The following is a 19,835-nucleotide window of genomic DNA, read 5'->3' on the forward strand; positions in this document are numbered from 1 at the left end:
CGAGTTTAAAAAATATAGATTTAAAGTTCCAATGAACCATTCTCAAGCACTTCTGACAATCACTTTGAAGCAAAAACAGTGATTTCTGTAGCAAATGTTTTACTCACGGAATTTCTGCCAAATCCCCCAAACTCTCAAGAAGCTCTCTGCAGGCCCCCTCAGACTGTGGTCCCTGTGCTATGCAATGGCCTCGGTGATTCCCACTGCGCCTCACGTCTGGTGACCCTCTGACGGAGCTAGCTCCTTAGTTCTCTGGCTTTTCAGAAAAAGGGTTCTCATAGGTAGCAGCTTTTAGCATGGGTGGCTTGACAAAATAGGTAGTAATAATAATGAAGCATTATATATTATGTAATACTTTTTGTTTATATTTTATTCATTATATATGCCCCTGCACACCTTTTTTAAAAGAGTTATGCAGCGTTTGTGAGGCACTCTTTACTATAAGTGATACTTGCTGGGCATGTGCTTCTGCAGACCCAGTGCAGTCATTCCTTCAGGCCCCTGTGGGAACCACGGGCAGGCCTGTCAGAGTACCTAAGCCACTCCTACTTTCTCACACTGAGGAGGGCCCACTGCTCAAATGCAAGTGCCCCTGAAAATAATAACACATTAATTTATCACCAGTAATTTTCACCTTCGTGAAAACTGGCTCATTACAAGCTTTTCCATTAAACAGCTAGCTAAATGGAGTTTTTATAAGCAGGAGGCTTTAAGAAGATCAAAGACAGAGTTTACCAAGTTTATTATTTTCCTGAGAGACAGACTCAGACAGCCACTCACTGGGGAGGGCTTAGATCCACTGCCACCCCATTCCCACTGAGGCCGTCTAACACCTTCTGATCCCAAGCTTTGTTATTCCTTACCGTGGTGATAATTACTCCAACCAGTTCTTTTAAGGTAACTGTTTCGTTCCCTCTCTCTATTTAAGTTATATGGATGCCCTCATCCATTCTTTATCTAGATAGAGCAGTGGTTTTCAGCCTGTGCCCCACAAAAATTGTTAAATTACCCAATATCTGACTATTTAGTCAGGGACACTGACCTCTTTTCCCTGAGATTGCCAAACAAACAAACAAACAAACAAACAAAGGCAATATCCAACATAACAATAGCTGTTCAATGTGAATGAATCAAAATTATACGCACTTTTTTTGTTAGACTGGCAAAAGATATATTTTTTGGTGTGCTGCAGTTTCATTAATTAGTTTATGTATGCCATAAGATGAAAAAGGTTGAAATCACTGGGCTAGAGCAGTAGCAGTGCTTTTCAATTATTTTTCATTATTTCCCCCACATAACTTACCTTTTTAGACATTTTTCCTAATTACCACTCCATGAAATTTTAATGCCACAAATACAACGTATATCTACGTATGCATTGGGTATATACTGTGCTTTTTAAAAATATATATATATTTTATTAATTTTTCACAGAAAGGAAGGGAGAAGGATAAAGAGCTAGAAACATCGATGAGAGAGATACATTGACCAGCTGTCTCCTGCACACCCCACACCGGGGATGTGCCCGCAATCAATGTACATGCCTTTGACCGGAATCGAACCTGGGACCTTTCAGTTCTCAGACCAATGCTCTATCCACTGAGCCAAACCAGTTTCGGCTATACTGTGCTTTATACATAAAAGGAGTAAGATATTTGGGCCATCTCCAACTTCTACCCCCAGGGGACAAAACTGCTCCTGCTGAGAACCCATGACTTAGGAGAACTGGGAGCAGGGGTGGTAGGTGTCACACAGCTAGAGAAATAGTCAAGTCAGCTTCTAGTTGATTCCCCCAAACGCACGATGCAATTTTATATTTTTTCCAAATAGGAAGGTTACAAAGCATCCCTACTATTCTAGCTAAGTAAGCAGAATGGCCAAGCCTGTCAACTAACTTAGTAATCTGTGACCAATTTGCCTAGTAGCTTTCCAATCTCCAGTACAAATCACTGGATTGTTAAAGGAAAATATTTGCGGTACATTAGTGACATAATCTAAGAGGTTTTTGCTATGCCACCTCAGTGAAAACAGATGGCACAGGAGGCTGACAAAAAGCACATCTCATTAGTTGCCTGTAACCTCTCCTTCCTGAGACTTGAATGCCATGGACCACCCAGACTACGCAGCGCCTCGATTCACATCACCATTCCTTCTCCTCCAGCTCGCCACTAACCTGACTGACAACCAAACCAAGAAAGTGAATGATAAAATTCTGGAAAGTTTCAACTTTACCAAAAATAAAGTTTCAGGATTACCCCCTGCATCAGCTGCTCCAATTCTAGTAACTGCTGAGAAATGAAGCGTTGATACTAATACAATTGAAATATCAAACAGAACTGTCACGTTCTTTTTAAAGTTGTGTACTTATATTCTTTCCACTCAAAAGCTACATTCCTGAAATTAAACATGATTTTACAGAGACTTAGACTATGGGGCATAACAGTCAGTGGCACTAAAATTATCACTCTCAGATCTCTTCCTTGTAAACAAAAGTAATTAATATTTTTGAAGCCTTAGTCATTTTAATATACATTAGAGAGAACAATTCCTTTAATATACTTACAAGACATCTAAAAAGTCCTCCACAGGAGAAAATTCTCACTATGGTCAATCTAGGTCAGAGCATCACAAATCCACACAGCTGTAGCTTTAAATTCTTGGACAGGGAATGTTTTCAGAGTATACTGAGCTTCTCTCTTTTGGTTTGGAACATTCTGCAGACCAGGATTTAAGAAGCTGGATGGACATGAGGTCTGATATCTATGGAAGGGTGTTCATATCATGCTCCCTAGCTACAGTGGATATTATACAGATTAAATACATGTGAGAAAGACTCATTGGCAAAAATAAATATGAATTCTGAAGTCTATAAAATTCCCAACCTCTGTTCAGGAAGAGTCTCCTAATTCCACCATACTTAATATTTCATACCATTTAGACCTTATTTGCAGCTCAAGGCTTCAGAAGCATAAGCTACACTGGTTTTGTTGGTTAGTTGACTGGTTGGTTTTTGACCTCATTCGTCTTCCTAAAATGTTTTACTTTTGTCATTCTGACCAAAAGTGTAGCACATCTTATCAGGCAAAAGAAGGGAAACATTTTTGTGACATCTCATTTCATTCCACTAGTCAAGATTTTACCAACAAAGAGGAAAAGTTATATGCCCAATTCCTCTGGCAAAGGTATGGCTGGTAATACTATCCAGAGGGTGAAAGCAAAACTCTACCGTCAAAGTTAAGGTTTCAGCACTGTTTCTGACACTAACTGAATAACCATGGACAAGTTATTTCATCATCTAACAGCCATACCTATAAAGTCAGGATAATAGCCCATGTAGTTTACAGGGACACTTTTAGGATTAGACAATAGAACACATAGAATGTTCATAAAACAGCTCAGCACATAATAAGTGTTCAATAAATGTCAGCATCGTTTTCAGAAAACCCATTTGGGTCTGAATTACCTGAATAACTGCCTCAGCACTAAGCTTCAATCTGGCCTAGGAAACCTGGTCACTAGTGAGTTCTATTTTAATCTTTGATTTCCACTGTTTCTATGGCGCCAGGGTGCAAATTCATCAGAACCTGTTATTTATCCAGCATGGCAGGTACACAGGGTACTGTGGGGTAGGAAAAATGCAAGCATCTGCTATAAAAATCCTGTGGATTAAAGATTACTTACAAGTGAAAATTTTCTGTTATCTAGTAGTTACTCTCCCCCCACCCACCACCACACACACTATTCTCGTAATTGTGGCATTAATTTGAACGTGGTTGAGAATACTCAACTTAAAAAAAGCTCCTTTGGGACAGCTTCCTGGAGGCTCGGTGGGGTTCACATAACGTCCACCGGACAACAGTACTTAGAAGCTGCTAGCTACCACGGATCCTTCCTCACCCCCTCCTCTTTTTTAGTAATCTGTTCTGCAGGATAAGCAAAAGCTTGTATGCCAGAATTTTACTAGTAGGCTGACAACAACATACTAGGATAGTAAACATCCTAGGTTAAAAAAAAAATCACTAAAAGACAACAATGCCAGAAATGACCATTTTATGAGCAACTACTTCCACAAACTGTGATAAGCCGCTTATGTGGTACCTTTACTTCTTATGAGGACCCCTAGGTTCTAGCCCCACTTGACAGAGCAACAAAGGCTTGGAAAAATTTAAGTAAAAAAACAAACAGGGAAGTGAATGCAAAGCTCATCTTCTTTCTATTACACCATTTTGCTTCAAGTAGTGGAAGCAGAAAATGCTATTAATCTGCAGAGTTAAGAGTACCACTTTCTCCTATGAATTCACCAGTGAGGTCTGTCAGACAACATCAACAAGGTTCATGAATAAAGCAAGGCTAAGCACTTCCCTGCTCTCCACTAGATCTAAGAAAAGATAAATGAAAGTCTTCAGCCGAAACCGGTTTGGCTCAGTGGTATAGCGTGGTCTGCGGACTGAAAGGTCCCAGGTTCGATTCCGGTCAAGGGCACGTACATTGGTTGCAGGCACATCCCCGGTAGGGGGTGTGCAAGAGGCAGCTGGTCGATGTTTCTCTCTCATCGACATTTCTAGCTCTCTATCCCTCTCTCCTCCTCTCTGAAAAAATCAATAAAATATATTAAAAAAAAGAAAATCTTCAAATACGAGAAAAATATAAGAACTTATTTATCAAGTAATACATACTAAGTCCTCAAAAAGAGATGAAACAGAAAACCAACTTAGTTTATATTCTATTCATTAACAATATATGATCATCTCATTTGCCTTTTAGACTTACCCTTATAGGAAAAAAACAAAAACGACAACACAAAACTATTGTCGTATTTTATCAATGAGGAAACTGTAGTCCAGGGAAATGAATTCCACAAACAAGCACAAAGCTATGCTGAGCTGAACAGTGGAGCAAAGATGACTTGAGGTACTTGGATCTCGTGGACACAGACCATTTCATGGATTTGATGTCACAGTATCTTAGGGGAAGATACAACCCCTCAGAACAATGTCCCATTCATCCAAAATACCATTTTAAAAGATCAAAAGATATGGAAGAACTATTACATGTTCCCACATTTTCTCTAAAAAATTTCAACCAACAAAATTTACCACCTGAAACAAGATGAACCATTTAGCTTTCAGAAGTAATCTGAAGTTCATAAATGTTCCCAGGCAAAAGGGTATAATAAAATACAAAACAAGAGTGTGTATTAATAGAAAAAGGGTTTGTAACAACATTAAATTCATTAAATGTCACATTCTTAACAGTTAAAAACCGAGTATAATTGTCAATCTTTGAAAAGCAATTATAAAGTTGTAAACCACACTAACATATTTGTCTCACTTTTCTGCTTGCATCAGCAAACTTTATTAACCAATTTATAACAATGACATTGGTGAAGATAGTGATGATCTCCAAAAGTTTAAATCAGCTCTTTTTTATATAAAGTAGATTAATACATTTACATAGTTCAAAATCAAAATGACATAAAAAGATGTACCTACACTGAACCTGGCTGGTGTGGCTCAGTGTTTGAGCATCAACCTATAAACCAGGAGGTCATGGCTCCATTCCCAATCAAGGAACATTCCTGGATTGCAGGCTCCATGGGGAGTACAGGGGCGGGAGTGGGAGGTGGGGGGTGTCAGTGTGCAAGAGGCAGTGGATCAATGATTCTCATCATTCTTTCTCTCTCCCTCCCTTTCTAAAATCAATAAAGATATATTTTAAAAAATGTATATTAAGAACTTTCACTTCTTCAACCATTTCCCCCAGGTCTCCAACAAGTAATCAACAAGTAAATTCGCTTATTCTTCTGGTGTTTTTATGCAAAAGAAAACATATAAGTATATGTCATTCCTCCGCTTTTAGAAAGAAAGAAAAGAAAAAAAAGACTATGCTATTCTGAATTTTGTTCTTTTCACTTATAAACGAGAGGCCCAGTGCATGAAATTCGTTCACTCTGGGTAGGGGAGTAGGAGCAGGGGGGGTTCCTTCAGCTCGGCCTGTGCCCTCTCACAGTCCAGGAGCCCTCAGGGGATGTCTGACTGATGACTTAGGCCCACTCCAAAGTTGGCAGTGGAACATCCTTAGCGCTGCCACGAAAGTGGGAGAGGCTCCCACCTCCAGTGCTGCACTCACCAGCCATGAGCCCGGCTTCTGGCTGAGTGGTGCTCTCCCTGTGGGAACACACTAACCACCAGGGGGCAGCTCCTGTGCTGGGTGTCTGCCCCCTGGTCGATTTGCATATTGGCCTTTTATTATATACCTGGTAGGATGCTAAAAATCTCTCCATGTAAGTGCATAGAAATTTTCCTCTTTTAATAATTTAATAGCATTTCATGGTGTGCATATACTATAGTTTAATCAAGTAGCCCCTAAAAATGACAACTTGAGTAGTTTCCACACTTTCGCTGTTATAAATTCAATGAACAGCCCTGGATATAGGTCATTTCTGTATGTGTGCAGTGCAGGTGTATCTGTACAACAAAATTCATCAGAATACTGGGTAAAAGACAAAACAATAGTACTTTCGGTTGATCTCATCACATTGCCCTCCTTAGGGATTTATTAAGGTCGCACTCCAACCAGCAATAAATGAGTGTTTCCATGGCCTTATGCTACAGCATATTTCAAATGTTAAGGTTTTTGCCAATCTCAATAGATGAAAAAAGGATTTAATTTGCATTTCTCTTTCATGACTTTTGCCCATTTTTCTATTGGGTTGGGAGGTCCTTCCTTCTCAGTCTCTAGGTGCACAAAAAGAATATCTATTCTTGAATGTTTTTTAAAAAGTTCTATTAAACTGCTATAAAGGAGAATTATTAGCATGTCTTTTTCATTGTCAAACATTTGTACTGTTATATCTAAAACTTAAACACTTTTTAAAGCTACATATTGAAAATATTCTCAGTTGACAAGAAAAAAAAAATTATTCCAAAGCAAGCATCTATTACATTTTAATTTTAATTCTGGCTGCAATCCAAAATCATATTTCTAGTCCCCCTGTAATCAATGTAGGAACCCCAGCTAACCCCAATTAACTATCTATTCTGAGCTGTACATCAGCAACACACTGGGGAAAAACCCCAAGCATCTATTTATCTAATTTCATCTAGAGACTAATCCCATTTACAATTCTTAATGGCAAATCTCAAACAGGCAACCCTCACTACCAGATGATCCTTCAAGACTCATCTGGCATGTTGTTTCCCACTCTCAAAAAGACCTTCTCAAATTGCCTCCTCTCAGCTGGGAGTCAGGCCTTAACCACATTAAGAAAACAAAGCAGCCAGGCAGGAACAAGCCTGCCTTAGACCTCCCACCTGCACTCTACTAACTCCTTTGTCTTCCTTGCCATTACTAGGATGAATCAAGCCTGCTCTTAGCAAAGGCCAATTCTTCCATTTGATACACTTGATGCCTCCTCAGGACTTCACTCATTCAATTAGCTCCCCATCTAATCACTTTCCCCATCTAATTCCGCCCTTATTTCCCTTAATCCCTCCAGATACGGACTTAATCACCACCATCCTTCACAGCAAAAGTTACTCAGAGTTGTCAGTAGTTGTCGTTTCTCCTTTCTCCCTTAACATTTCCCCCTCAATTGGCACTAGTAAGTCTTCTACCCAAAACCCACTCAGGACCACACCTGCTATGACCTGTTTGTTGCAGAAATCTACAGTCCCTTCTTTAGCCTTATCTTATTTGACCTCTTCACCTGTTTTTTCTGTTAGCTTCCATGATATGGCAATGTCTCGTTTTCCCTCATTCTCCAGAAGTTTATTCCTTAAGTGTTGGAGGAAGAGAGGGTAGGGCCCTAAATGCCCTTCCCTTTTCTACAAGCCCATGGCTACACAATCTCTGTCAGCACCATGCCTTAGCGAATAGCTCTGGCCCTACTTTCTCCCCTTACCTCCCCTCCACCTTCTTGTTTGACATCTCTACTAGGTTACCTCATAGGCCCCAAACAAATCCTTGATACGACTTACCCCCAATCCCTGGCCAAACTTTCTAATGACATTCTCAAATCCCCCATCTTACTAGTAAGCAGCACCACCATTCACCCAATTGCTAAAGCTGAAGCTTTAGGACTCATTCTTGAAATTGACCTTTTCCTTGAACACCATAGCCAAACAATCTGCAAATTCTGCCAATCCTTCCAAAATATATCCTCAATCCCTTCCCCTCCCCCATATCTCTCTTCTCTACTGACCCACTCCACCATAACCCCTGGAATGGACCATCACAAAGACCTAACTGGTCTCCCTGGGCATGCACCTCTGGCCTCCAGCATCATTTCTTTGTGACACACAAATATTATCATTTTCTATGTGCCAAGGGAAAGGGTTTGGAAACACTGCATAAAAGAGAAGCACATCTTTTAGGCCAATCATTTTAAATTCTTTCTTTCTTCATTTATTTTTAAATTTTATTTTATTGTTTAAAGTATTACCACATAGTAGTACATATAGCTCCTCCCCCCACCCCAATGATCTTCCACCAGTCTCCCCTAGCCCTTGTCTCATGCCCTCATCCCATCCACCCCCAGTGTCTTGTGTCCATTGGTTAGTACTGTGTGCTGTGCTGTTGTTTTGTTTTGTTTTGTTTTAAGAAAGAGAAATAAAAGGACGGGTAGGTGACTCCAAACACTCGAGTCTTGGTTCTCTGGAAAAATTCAATTTTGAGATATAATCAAACATTTATGTTTAAGATTAATGGGCACATTTGAGACACAAAAGAAGATTACCAAATCTGAGAGTATAATATAAGGAAAAATTATTTTTAACTAGAGGCCCGATGCACAAAATTTATGCATGAGAGAGGGGTGTCCCTCAGCCCAGCCTGCACCCTCTCCAAACTTAGAACCCTAGAGGGATATCTGACTGCCTGTTTAGATTGTGAGAAACATCCCTCTCACAATCCAGGACAGCTGCCTTCCAACCGCTCGCCTGCCAGTCTGGTTGCCCCTAACTGTCCTCCCCTGAAGGCCTGGTCACACCTCAACTGCTCTCCCCTGCAGGCCTGGTTGTCCCCAACTGCCCTCCCTGCAGGCCTAGTCCCCCCCCAACCTGTCCTCCCCTACAGGCCTGAGTCCCCCAGAACTGTCCTCCCCTGCAGGCCTGGTAACACCCAACTGCCCTCCCTTGCAGGCCTGGTTCCTTCCAACTGCCTTCCCCGGCCACCCATCTTGTGGTGGCCATCTTGTGTCTTCATGGGGACAGCCATCTTTGACCACATGGGGGTGGCCATCTTGTGTTAGAGTGACAATCAATTTGCATATTACTTTTTTATTAGATAGGATAAATTGTCATAGCTAGAACTAGATACTGAATCAAGTTCTCAAGTTAAATGGGCAGGACAAAATCATGATGCTTCATTTTGTCTTATTCTTTAGACTGTAGGCAGTACAAATGATTGGTACAAATAAAATCCAAATACTAAAAGATAACAAGATCCTATTAACAGGTTACAAACATGTAGTCCCATAATGAGAAACAAATTAAAATACAAGAAACCTCTCGGTGATAGAAATGCCCAGAACCACTTAAGAAACTTTCATTTGAATACCGTTTTCTTTGATATCAGGGATCAAGAAGCTGGGAATGAAGCTCATGATGAGCTTGGCATGTCTTCTGCACAGCCAGCAACTTCTATATCATCTATGCGTGCACATTCAGCTCTGCAAATGTGGTGCTGGCCACAGAAACCCAGTATTAAGTCAAAATTCAGACCAAAAAATTCAGGTCTCGCCATCTGTTCAAGAACTTTAAAATCACCTTGTATTGCTGGATGTTAGGCAGTGGACACTGAGCCTCCCGGTGACTCAGTTTCCATACTAATGAAGTACTTCACTAAATGGTCTAGGGTATGAAAAATAAATATCCCTCCAAAACTATATTTACCCCAACTTTTCATGTTCTGATACATATTTTTAATTTTTTACTTGTTTTATTACCTACACAGGTTACAAATAGCTAATAAAATGTAATCATCTAGAAGCATACTTAAGCACACATTAATGAAATCTTAAAGGGTTCGACAACTGACTTCTACAAAATTAATTTAAAAAATAACAAGCCTTTGAGGCCCATCACACTTTAATACTTGAGTCTCTCTCAGGTCCAAGAACAGCTTGCACTACGTTATGTGGTAAAATCAATAGAAGTAAGCAAAGTCGGTGATCTAATATGTACCCATGTTCCAGAACTTGACCATCTGTGCGGGAGTGAAGAGACCAGAGAAGATGTGCAAACTAACACTGATTGTCCTTCTAGTAAGGCAACCGTAAAATCTACCATCTACACCCAGGCGTTCTGGAGAGTTCCACAGGGAGCTGTGGCTAATGATGTCAAGACAAGAAATGGAAACCAGCTACCTCAGGGAAACCAGAACATATGGCAATTCCACGTTTAATTGATATTTTTAATAACTCCAGTGGGTAGAGGGGTCAATGGGGGGAAAAAAGGGGACATCTGTAATACTTTCAACAAGAAAGATAATTAAAAAAATAAAATGAACTGCTGCTAATAAAGGAAGCAATGGCGCCTGATACAAGCATTCTGATGTAGCTCACATTGCAATGGGGAAAGACCTGGGCTGAAATGTATTGCTTTCAACTGTATTCACTAAATGACACATCATGTCTCTAGGCCTCCATTTCTTACCTGTGATATAAAGTTACTATATTTAGTGACTTCTTGAGGTACCTTCCAACTTGAAAATGTTTGTATCCTAACATCCTTTCTTGGGTTCTAAAGGTCTCCAAAGAGACCTCAGAACATCTGTTCCTCTGATTTAAAAGCAAAGGAGTACAAAGTGAGAAGGCAGAAAAAAAGCTCTAATTTTAACTTCCGAGGTAACTATAACAAATTATAAACTTGATCAACTGATTAAAAATACAAAATCCCAATAGCATGATATATCAATTATATGTCATTTCTATTTCATTCTCCTAAACAAAGTCAAAAGAATTCTGGTTTTGGCCTTTTTAAAAACAAAAAACTATAGAAAGCTCTTAACTGGCTGCCTACATTTGGGGGTCTGGGAGTGTTGATACAAAATAATTATTGATTTTATGTCTAACGTTTAGAAGGAACTAGTAGTTCCTTCAAGGTCTCATACTTATTCTTCTCAAAGCATTTTGAAAAATAGACTCTTGCCTATTCCATTTTTTTAAATTGAAGAATTAAATTCTGAATCAGTCAAGATTATATCTGTTTCATGAATCAAGCCAAATATGTGCAGAAGTATATGGAACAAGAATTCCTATGTAGTTTACAAAATGTCTGAAAACTAAAAAGGGAAAATCCACTTTAAAAAACTCAACCTTAACCAAGTATTACCATGTCATGCCAGTCAAAACTCGAAGCATCGTACTTTGAGTGACGATCAGACATGGCTATGAGCCATGACAAGAAGGTATCATTTGTAAGAGTGGCCCCGAAAGGAACTACTAAATTCTACAAAGCACTTTAGATAGACAAGTAATAACCCCCTGAAATTTTAAAATTCTTTTCTGACCCAGAAAATTGAAGGGCTCAGAGTAATTGTACAGAGGACCTTTTTACATCAGAGCAGTTCAAGAACTTGGTAAAATAAAAATATTTGCCACTTAGGATTGACTCAAAGTAGAAAAACCAAGAATTATAAAACAATAACAAAAAACTGTTGTAAAGATAATCAGATTACTCAGCATACGGCACAATAAAAAAAATAAACCCGAAGGTGCCAACAGGAACTGCCTACGAGTAAAATAAAACCTTATTAACAGCAAATATCCTTTGGCAATGAGCTCTGGAGAAAGAGAAAACTATCTGTACTTTCACCTTGTTCTTGGAGGATCACTTTTGCAAGTATAAATTCACTAATAAAAACATGCTAACTGACAAGGATGAGGCACATTGTAAATTCTTATGATGAAATGCAAAGACTGGGTCACATCCTCCGAGGTGAAATCATTCTATGAAGTAAAAACATTAGGAAAAAAAACCCCAAACTGATTTAAAAGAAATAAGACAATAGGGAAGAAAATATAATTCTTTCTCATGCTACATTTTGGATTAAATTTTAATATAGATGATAATAGACTTTATAGAATGCATTAAAACAGGGTTTATTAATTAATCTATGTGACTAAATGTAACATCTAATATTAAGTGAAAGGAAAAAAAGAATATTTAGTAACTAAACTTACTACAACCCAGAAATAGTACCCAATTTACCACTTCAGAAAATAACATTTTGATGACTTTGATTTTCCAACATTCAGTACATTCTTTAAATAATTTCACAGTAATATCCTTTTTAAAATAAAAAAGCTGTTGTAATATATATTTTTAAATGAAGTTTCTATTTTAAAATAAATAAAAATACAGAGAAGTGGCAGATACTCCAGAAAGTACCCATATACCCTGTACCGAGTTTCTTCCATTGTTAACATCCCAACCCAGACTAATGTCTGACACATTAGTCACAATCAGGGCAGAGCTGGCCTTTTAAAAATTATATCCAAGGAGGGTTAAAACTCACCCATTTATAAGGTACTTAAGACTTTCAAAACAAAAAACAAAAAACCAACCAAACAAACAAAAAACAAAAACAAACAAAAGCAGCAGGCCTATCTGCCATACCCAACAGAGTAACTCCAGAAGTGGGAGAGGATGTCCATATGCACAAAGCCCATCAATAGTGCTCTTATCTCTGGGAAGGAGAAACAAAGCAGGATAATAAAAGCACATTACTGACAACCAAAGAACTAAGGTAGTTCTATGCTTGTGACTTTTTGCCCAAAGCCAAGGTATTTTCATTTAGTGTGTCGATAAACTTCAGTTTGATGATGAATTATTTCACATTTTGGTTTGTCATCACACAAGACTTAAAACTAAATCATTTCTCGTCAACAAGCACATTTCCTTCCATCAGTTTTTGGAGCCATTTGCCTCAGGTAATCTGTCCTTTTCTCCTCTGCCCCCTCCCTGACATCTGCTCAGCTATCACTTCTTCATCAGCCCTAGACATCCTTACCTTTTCCCTTCCTGGCAGGCACAGAGGTGCAGGAGCTCTGGAATGCCAGCACATACCCTGTATTATTCTCTTGGGCTAGAGATACAGGTAAAAGCTATAGCAACCCATTTGTATCAATAAAGCATATGCAAAACCAAACCATTTTCCCATCTTCAGCTGGAATCACTGCCGTGGCAGGTCCTTTGAGTGCCCTGCTCCTTCCCGAGTCCTTACCCCTCAGTGTAGCAGGCCTGACTTCCAACTGTCAGTGCCTTTGTCTGAGCTGTCCTCTCGCTGCTAGTCGGCTCTGTTGCCAGCATGGGAGGCCGGAGGCAGCAGAGAGCAGCCCCAACCAAATAACTCCTTTGCCCTTTGACCCTTGCGTGGGGTGATTCAGGTATGTGTCAAGTCAGCTCTCAGTTCCCAGGAGAATTAAACTCCAGTTGCTCACAGTGATTTCTGGTTTAAAAACATGGCCCCCTTAAATGCTCTCTTCCTGTTCCTGTCTCACACCCCCACGCCCTACAGTGGTTCCTTCACCTTCCAAACTAACCACGTCCACCCAATCCTTGTCTCAGGAAACCAAACCATTTCAAGAACTGTACTTTTCTACTCTTTCAAGAATGTTAAGAGCAAGGCAGGTTGGCCATAGCATCATTATCTGTCAGGAGAACAAACCTGGGCTCTGAGGTTCAAAATAGAACTAGACCTGGGTTCAAATCCTTGTACTGACACATTTATGCAACTTATTCAACTCCTCTGACCTTTTATTTCTACTTTCTAAAGTGGGGTCTGCCTATGGATTGAATGATATAATACATGTAGCACTCTTAGCACTCGAATAGCGTTTGTAGAAAACAACACACTATGTGTCTACAATAGCAAGACTTTACCATTCACTGTTTCTTCAATATAACTACTAATCCAGGACACTCTTGTCAGGAAGCTAACTGTTAAGACAAAAGCTTCCTGAAAGATCCAGCAGCTTTTCAAGAGAAAGCATCAAAGGACATACCCACAGGAGTTTTTGAACCCCTCATCTCAAAATCCTCATCTTGCTGTATCCATCAATTCTGAATTACTAGGCTTACACAATCCTAACCAAGACCTGCTCTAAAAGACCTGTCTAAAGCCAAGGCCCAGGCCGGGGAGGAAGTCTGCAATCAAGTTACGTGCCTTGGCTGGAATCAAACCTGGGACCCTTTGGTCCTCAGGACGATGCTCTATCCACTAAGCCAAACCGGCTAGGGCTAATGATTTTAAAAATCATCTGGAAAATGACTTCCCTCCAAATCTCTCATTTTTGAAGTTTCCCTATTGATTCTACTTGCTCAATTTGTCCCCTTGAGGACAAATTCTATTTTTGTTTTACTCTCTGTGCACTGGCCTTCTGGTCATCACTATTTTCTAGTGTAGGTATCTTTACCTTCTTCACTCATTGTCTTGACAAAAGTTTCATCTCCTATCATACTCTATCCAACTCCAGGAAAAACAGGGTTATAAGGGCTACAAGTAGAAAACAAAGCCCCCCTGGGGTTACTGCACATCCTCTCCCACGCACTGCCTCGCTCTCACTGTGAAGTCACCACACAGTGAAAGGTGACGGAGGAACTGCATTATGCCTCAAAGTTATTTCTAATTATGTGTGCCTATCTTAGCACAGGAAATAGACATTTAAAATAGCGACTACGACTTTCTTACCTATTGAATGTATCTGATTCGGATGAAGAAAGAGCATCTTCTTCGATATCAGTACAGCTGGAAGAATCATCAGGTCCGTCGGGCTCACATATCCCTGGGGAGCCCAGCTTTGGCTGAGGGAAGTGGTTTATTACTAAGGCCATATCTGGTAATTTCATTTTATTATCTTCCTGATCTAAAACGAAAACAGGAAACAGTTAAGAGTACCTTAAAATCTACAACCTCTGCAAAAGTATTTCCAGAAACTTAATATTGTTATTTGTATTTAGTAAAATACAAGTTTATTTAACATTGATTCAAAAAGTGTAGTGACAGTCAGAGAATCAGAATCAACACTACAATGGTGCCATCTAATTATACTGTCCACACCATGTATTACCAAATTAATTTAAAAACAAAATTTGAACCAGGAGTGGGGAGAACTTTGTGATTCTACTGCAGCTTCTATTTACAATATTACTAAAGAATTCCAGAATATTTACAAACCAGAAAACATTGGTAAACATAAGAAGCGTAACAAAAAAGAATTAAAGACTCAAGTAATAAAACAATCACAATATTTGTCACTGGCATTTAACTAAATCTGTTACAATGAATCTAATACTCACCATGGAAAAGAAAAACTAATCATACATATCCAGTATTTTTGTTTGATCCAATACTTTTCGATCAAAAGAAATATTTTATCACATTTTTATGCACACCCCTTGTCATAATCTCAATTTCCGAGGTCTCATGGCAGATAGAGACACAAGGTTTGCAAAAATGGCACCAGTAGGTATGCTAGTAACGAGATATCTACAAATGTGAGTGCAGAAAATAAAGCCAGTGACGAATTCTTCAGAGTTCCGGCCTCGCCCTCACAGCCTGTTTCAGAACTCCACTGGGCTTTCATTTGTGCCCTTTTATTATTATTTTTATTTTTTTAAAATATATTTTATTGATTTTGTACAGAGAGGAAGGGAGAGAGATAGTTTTAGAAACATCGATGAGAGAGAGTCATCGATCAGCTGCCTCTTGCACACCCCCTACTGGGGATGTGCCCACATCCAAGGTACATGCCCTTGACCGGAATCGAACCTGGGACCTTTCAGTCCCCAAGCCGACGCCCTATCCATTGAGCCAAACCCTCGGCCATTTGTGCCCTTTTAGGTTCAGGACAGGAGGCAGCACTGTACTTCCAGCACAAGCCGTGAGTGAAGCCATTGCCTGAGTTCACAGAGAGCAGAGCTTTCGCTCATCACTCCTCCAGGGCGCGTTAGGGGCAAGCAGCCTTTCACAAAGCACACTACAAAGAACTGCCATGGTTTCATTAAAAGGAGAAAATTATGGAAAGAGAATAAGATAAATTCTTCCCCAAAAAAACCCCACAACCTTTCAAAGTCCATATAGTCAGGATTTTTCCAGAAATTATTATATAACTTTTTGTTATACTTTAGAACATCATATATCACAAGAGTGCAGTTTCTATTGATAAAACTAAGCTCCTGAAGTTGTCTGACCTTCAGTAGGTCTAGTCATTACCCTCTAATGTTCATCTGTGGAAAGAAAGAGAAAGAAGCTAACCAGGCCAGCCCCTTGTAAAGAAATACCAAGATCGTGTGAAGAAAAATCAATCACCCAGTAAATCCAGGCAATCCTGTCACTCAACTGGCCAGGAGAACGCAATCACATTGGCAAACCAGGGAACAGAATCTTATTCAACTGAAAACTATCTTTTATTTTTGCACCTGTGTTACAATCTCCTCTTACTTCTTCCCCTGTTTAATAAGCTTCTATCAGATAAATTCCCTCTTGGGGACAAACATCATGCAACAATTTGTGGGCTTTGAAAGTCCTTCAAATCTGTCCATAGATGCCCGAAGAGACTTCAAATTAGAGCCACAAAATATGAGGCTCCAACATCCCACTTCCCTAAAGACATGCAACAAAATAAAGGAAGGTTTTACTTGACAGAACACACATCTTTTTAAACATATACTGGTACAGCAATGAGCAAGTTTATTCTAAAGAGAGAAAATTACACAGTACATGAAGTTATGTGATGCCATCCAAAGCGCAGCCTTTCAGTCAGTCTGTAATTCTGTCTTACTCTCTCTCTCACTCCCCACCTCTCTCAGACCTGCGCATTCATGCATAGCAACCTACCAGTAGCACTCATCTGTGAACCCCAGAGACAGCAATGTCTAAGTGCGGTACACATATATATAGGGCAAAGTAGGTTTACAGTTGTTCATATGGAGAATACAATAAAAAAATAATACAAGAATAAATTTTTGCATACTTACTATAAATCTACTTTTGCCCCATCCTGTATAATACGTAACCCCTGAGTACAAGCAATCAATCACTTTCAAAGAGATTCAACCAATAAACAAAATTATCCTCCAAATCTGAGATAATAAGCCAGATTTTCTCAGGAGCTGAAGCACTTCCTAAGACTATCCTTCAACAACCACATGAACAAATCCAAGTTGTTCACCAAGACCATGAGGTATATAGTCAGGCAGCAACCTATAAAAGACACCAGAATTTAGGACAAATAAATTACTTACAAATAAGTCTAACTAAGAAGGTAAAAGACTTGCATACTGAAAACACAAAACGTTGTTGAAAGAAATTAAGAAGAGATACATAAATGAAAGATTATCCTGCATTTATGATTGAAAGATAGTATTGTTAAGATGTCAAAACTGCCGAAACCGGTTTGGCTCAGTGGATAGAGCGTCAGCTTGGGAACTGAAGGGTCCCGGGTTCGATTCCGGTCAAGGGCATGTACCTTGGTTGCAGGCACATCCCCAGTAGGGGGTGTGCAGGAGGCAGCTGATCGATGACTCTCTCTCATCGATGTTTCTAGCTTGCTATCTCTCTCCCTTCCTCTCTGTACAAAATCAATAAAATATATTAAAAAAAAAAAAGATGTCAAAACTAACCAAAGCAATCTCTAGATTCAATGCAAATCCTATAGCAATTTTTACAAACAGAAAAATCCAACCTAAAATTCACATGAAATCTCAAGAGATTCAAAATAACCTTGAAATAAGAAATGAATAAGAAAGCTATAGAACTCATATCAATTTCAAAATTTATTACAAAGCTACAATAATTTAAAAAGTATACTGCTAGCATAATGACAGATACAGATCAATAGAATAGAGATTACAGAAATAAACCCTCACATATATGATCAACTGATTTTCAACAAGTCAGAGTATTCAATGGGAAAAGGACAGTCTTTTTAATAAATGGTGCTCAGAAAACGATTATCTACATCTGAAAGAATGAGTTGAACTCTATTAACTCAAAATGGATCAAAACCTAAATGTAAAAGATAAAACTCTTAGGAAAAAACATAAAAGAAAATCTTCATGACACTGATTTGACAACAACTTCATGGACAGAACACCAAAAGTATAGGCAATAAAAATATTTGATAAATTCTTCAAAATCAAGTACCTAGATACATCAAAAGATACTATTAAGCAAAAAGACTACATGCAATGCTTACAAACATTTGCAAATCACATATATAATAAAGCATTAATATCCAGTATAAAGAACTCCTAAAACTCAAGAATGAGAAAAACAAAAACACACCAAACAACCCAATTAAAAAATGGGCAAAGGACTTTAACAAACAAAAGGCCAATAATCATATTTAGATATTTTAGAGAATGGAAGGGAGGGAGGGTAAAGGGGAGAGAGAGAGAAACATCAATGTGAGAGCTTGGTTGCCTTCCCCACTCGTCAGGAACGGGGCTAGGGATCGAATCTGCAACTCAGGTAGGTGCCCTTGATCAGGAATCAAAACCCAAGACATGTTGGTGCCCGGCCAATGCTCTAACCACTGAACCACCAGCCAGGGCAAAGGAAGCTTTAGAAACTATCTCAGGTCATCCTCCCAGTCATTTTTCCCAGAGCTATAAACCTAGTTGATATTCAACAACTGCTTTAAGTCTAAAATACCTTTCACCATGTCAAATATCTATTAAGTACAAAGTAAATTCCTTTGGCTTAATTTTCTTTTTATATTAAAATGAATAGTGAAACTCAACATTATTTCTGTTTTTAATTAAAGTCTCTTACCCAGGCATACAGGGAATAGCATTTTTGTAGGTTCATCTTTTTGACATTTCAACAGTTTTCTTGTATCCTTTTTTGACATTTCAACAGTTTTCTTATATCCTTTTTTGGCCTGATCCACCAGAAGCTGAAATTCATTCTGATGTTTTTTACCTGAAATTAAAAAGATTCTCTCAGCAAAGCAAGGACTATAAAAGTTATACATCTATAACCATCAAGAAGTGTACAAGCTCGCTCAAGAATAGCACTCTTGGGAATCACTTGCAATAAATGAAAAAGCTGGCAAACACAACAATACAAGGTGCTGGGAGATTGTGGAAGCCTTTCCTAACTCCTTCCTCAGCTACAAACACGGAAACATGACAGTCCTAGTTCGCTACTGTAGGTTTCTTCCCAAACCCAATATTCCAGAAAGGCTTTTGATAGAACATGAAAGATACTGCTTTTTTGTTGTTGTTTATCCTCACTGGAGGATATTTTTCCCTTTGATTTTTAAAGAGTGCATTGGAGGAAGGGAAGGGGGGAGTAGAGAGAAACACTGATTTGTTGCATCCCACACTAGCCCTGATGGGGATCGGTGATCAAACCTGCAACCCAGGTGCATGTCCTTGACCAAGAATTGAATCCATGACCCTCAGGTCCATGAGCTGATGCTCTAACCACCAATAAACACGGGCCAGAGCATGCTTACTTAAATATATCCAAAAGGCACCTTCTAATTTCTAAGACACCATTCTAATTTCAAAGACACAAAAGAATACTAAGGTGAATATTAATTAAATATAAAACCAGAAGCCGCTAGGAAAGTTGGGTAATAAAAACAAATAATATCCATTTCAAGTCCCTTTTCTTTCCCTTTACACTTCTTGCCTATTTCCTATCAGAACCCTTTGAGCAATCAAAGACATTCCCTCCACCAATCTACCTCGTTACACCTCTGAAAAGAATTTAAGCCTGACCTCTAGGTCATCATTAATGAGTTAATTTACTCAATAAAGAGTAACCAATAATTGTTAGAGCGTGACTTGAGGATTATTTGTGATCTGAACCGTGGTTCA

General features: G+C 39.0%; 1 protein-coding gene across 9 annotated transcripts in view; it reads right to left on the bottom strand.

Annotated features, from left to right (window-relative positions):
* RAD18 (RAD18 E3 ubiquitin protein ligase) overlaps positions 1-19,835 on the bottom strand; it is an 80,146-nt gene that overhangs the window by 11,023 nt on the left and 49,288 nt on the right. For 6 of the 9 annotated variants that reach the window (XM_036430986.2, XM_045579118.1, XM_045579117.1 and 3 more), the window contains 2 exons: positions 18,781-18,930; positions 14,695-14,869 (listed from right to left, as the gene is read on the bottom strand). In XM_036430986.2, coding sequence (XP_036286879.1) covers positions 14,695-14,869; positions 18,781-18,930 — 325 coding nt within the window. Of the gene's footprint in view, positions 1-9,360; positions 9,374-10,655; positions 10,781-11,816; positions 11,951-14,683; positions 14,870-18,780; positions 18,931-19,835 lie in introns of those variants that run through there. The other 3 variants (XR_006741096.1, XR_006741095.1, XM_045579119.1) reach the window with 3 other exon arrangements.

This window comes from Pipistrellus kuhlii, unplaced genomic scaffold, assembly GCF_014108245.1.
Source record: "Pipistrellus kuhlii isolate mPipKuh1 unplaced genomic scaffold, mPipKuh1.p scaffold_m20_p_11, whole genome shotgun sequence".
Taxonomy (NCBI): domain Eukaryota; kingdom Metazoa; phylum Chordata; class Mammalia; order Chiroptera; family Vespertilionidae; genus Pipistrellus; species Pipistrellus kuhlii.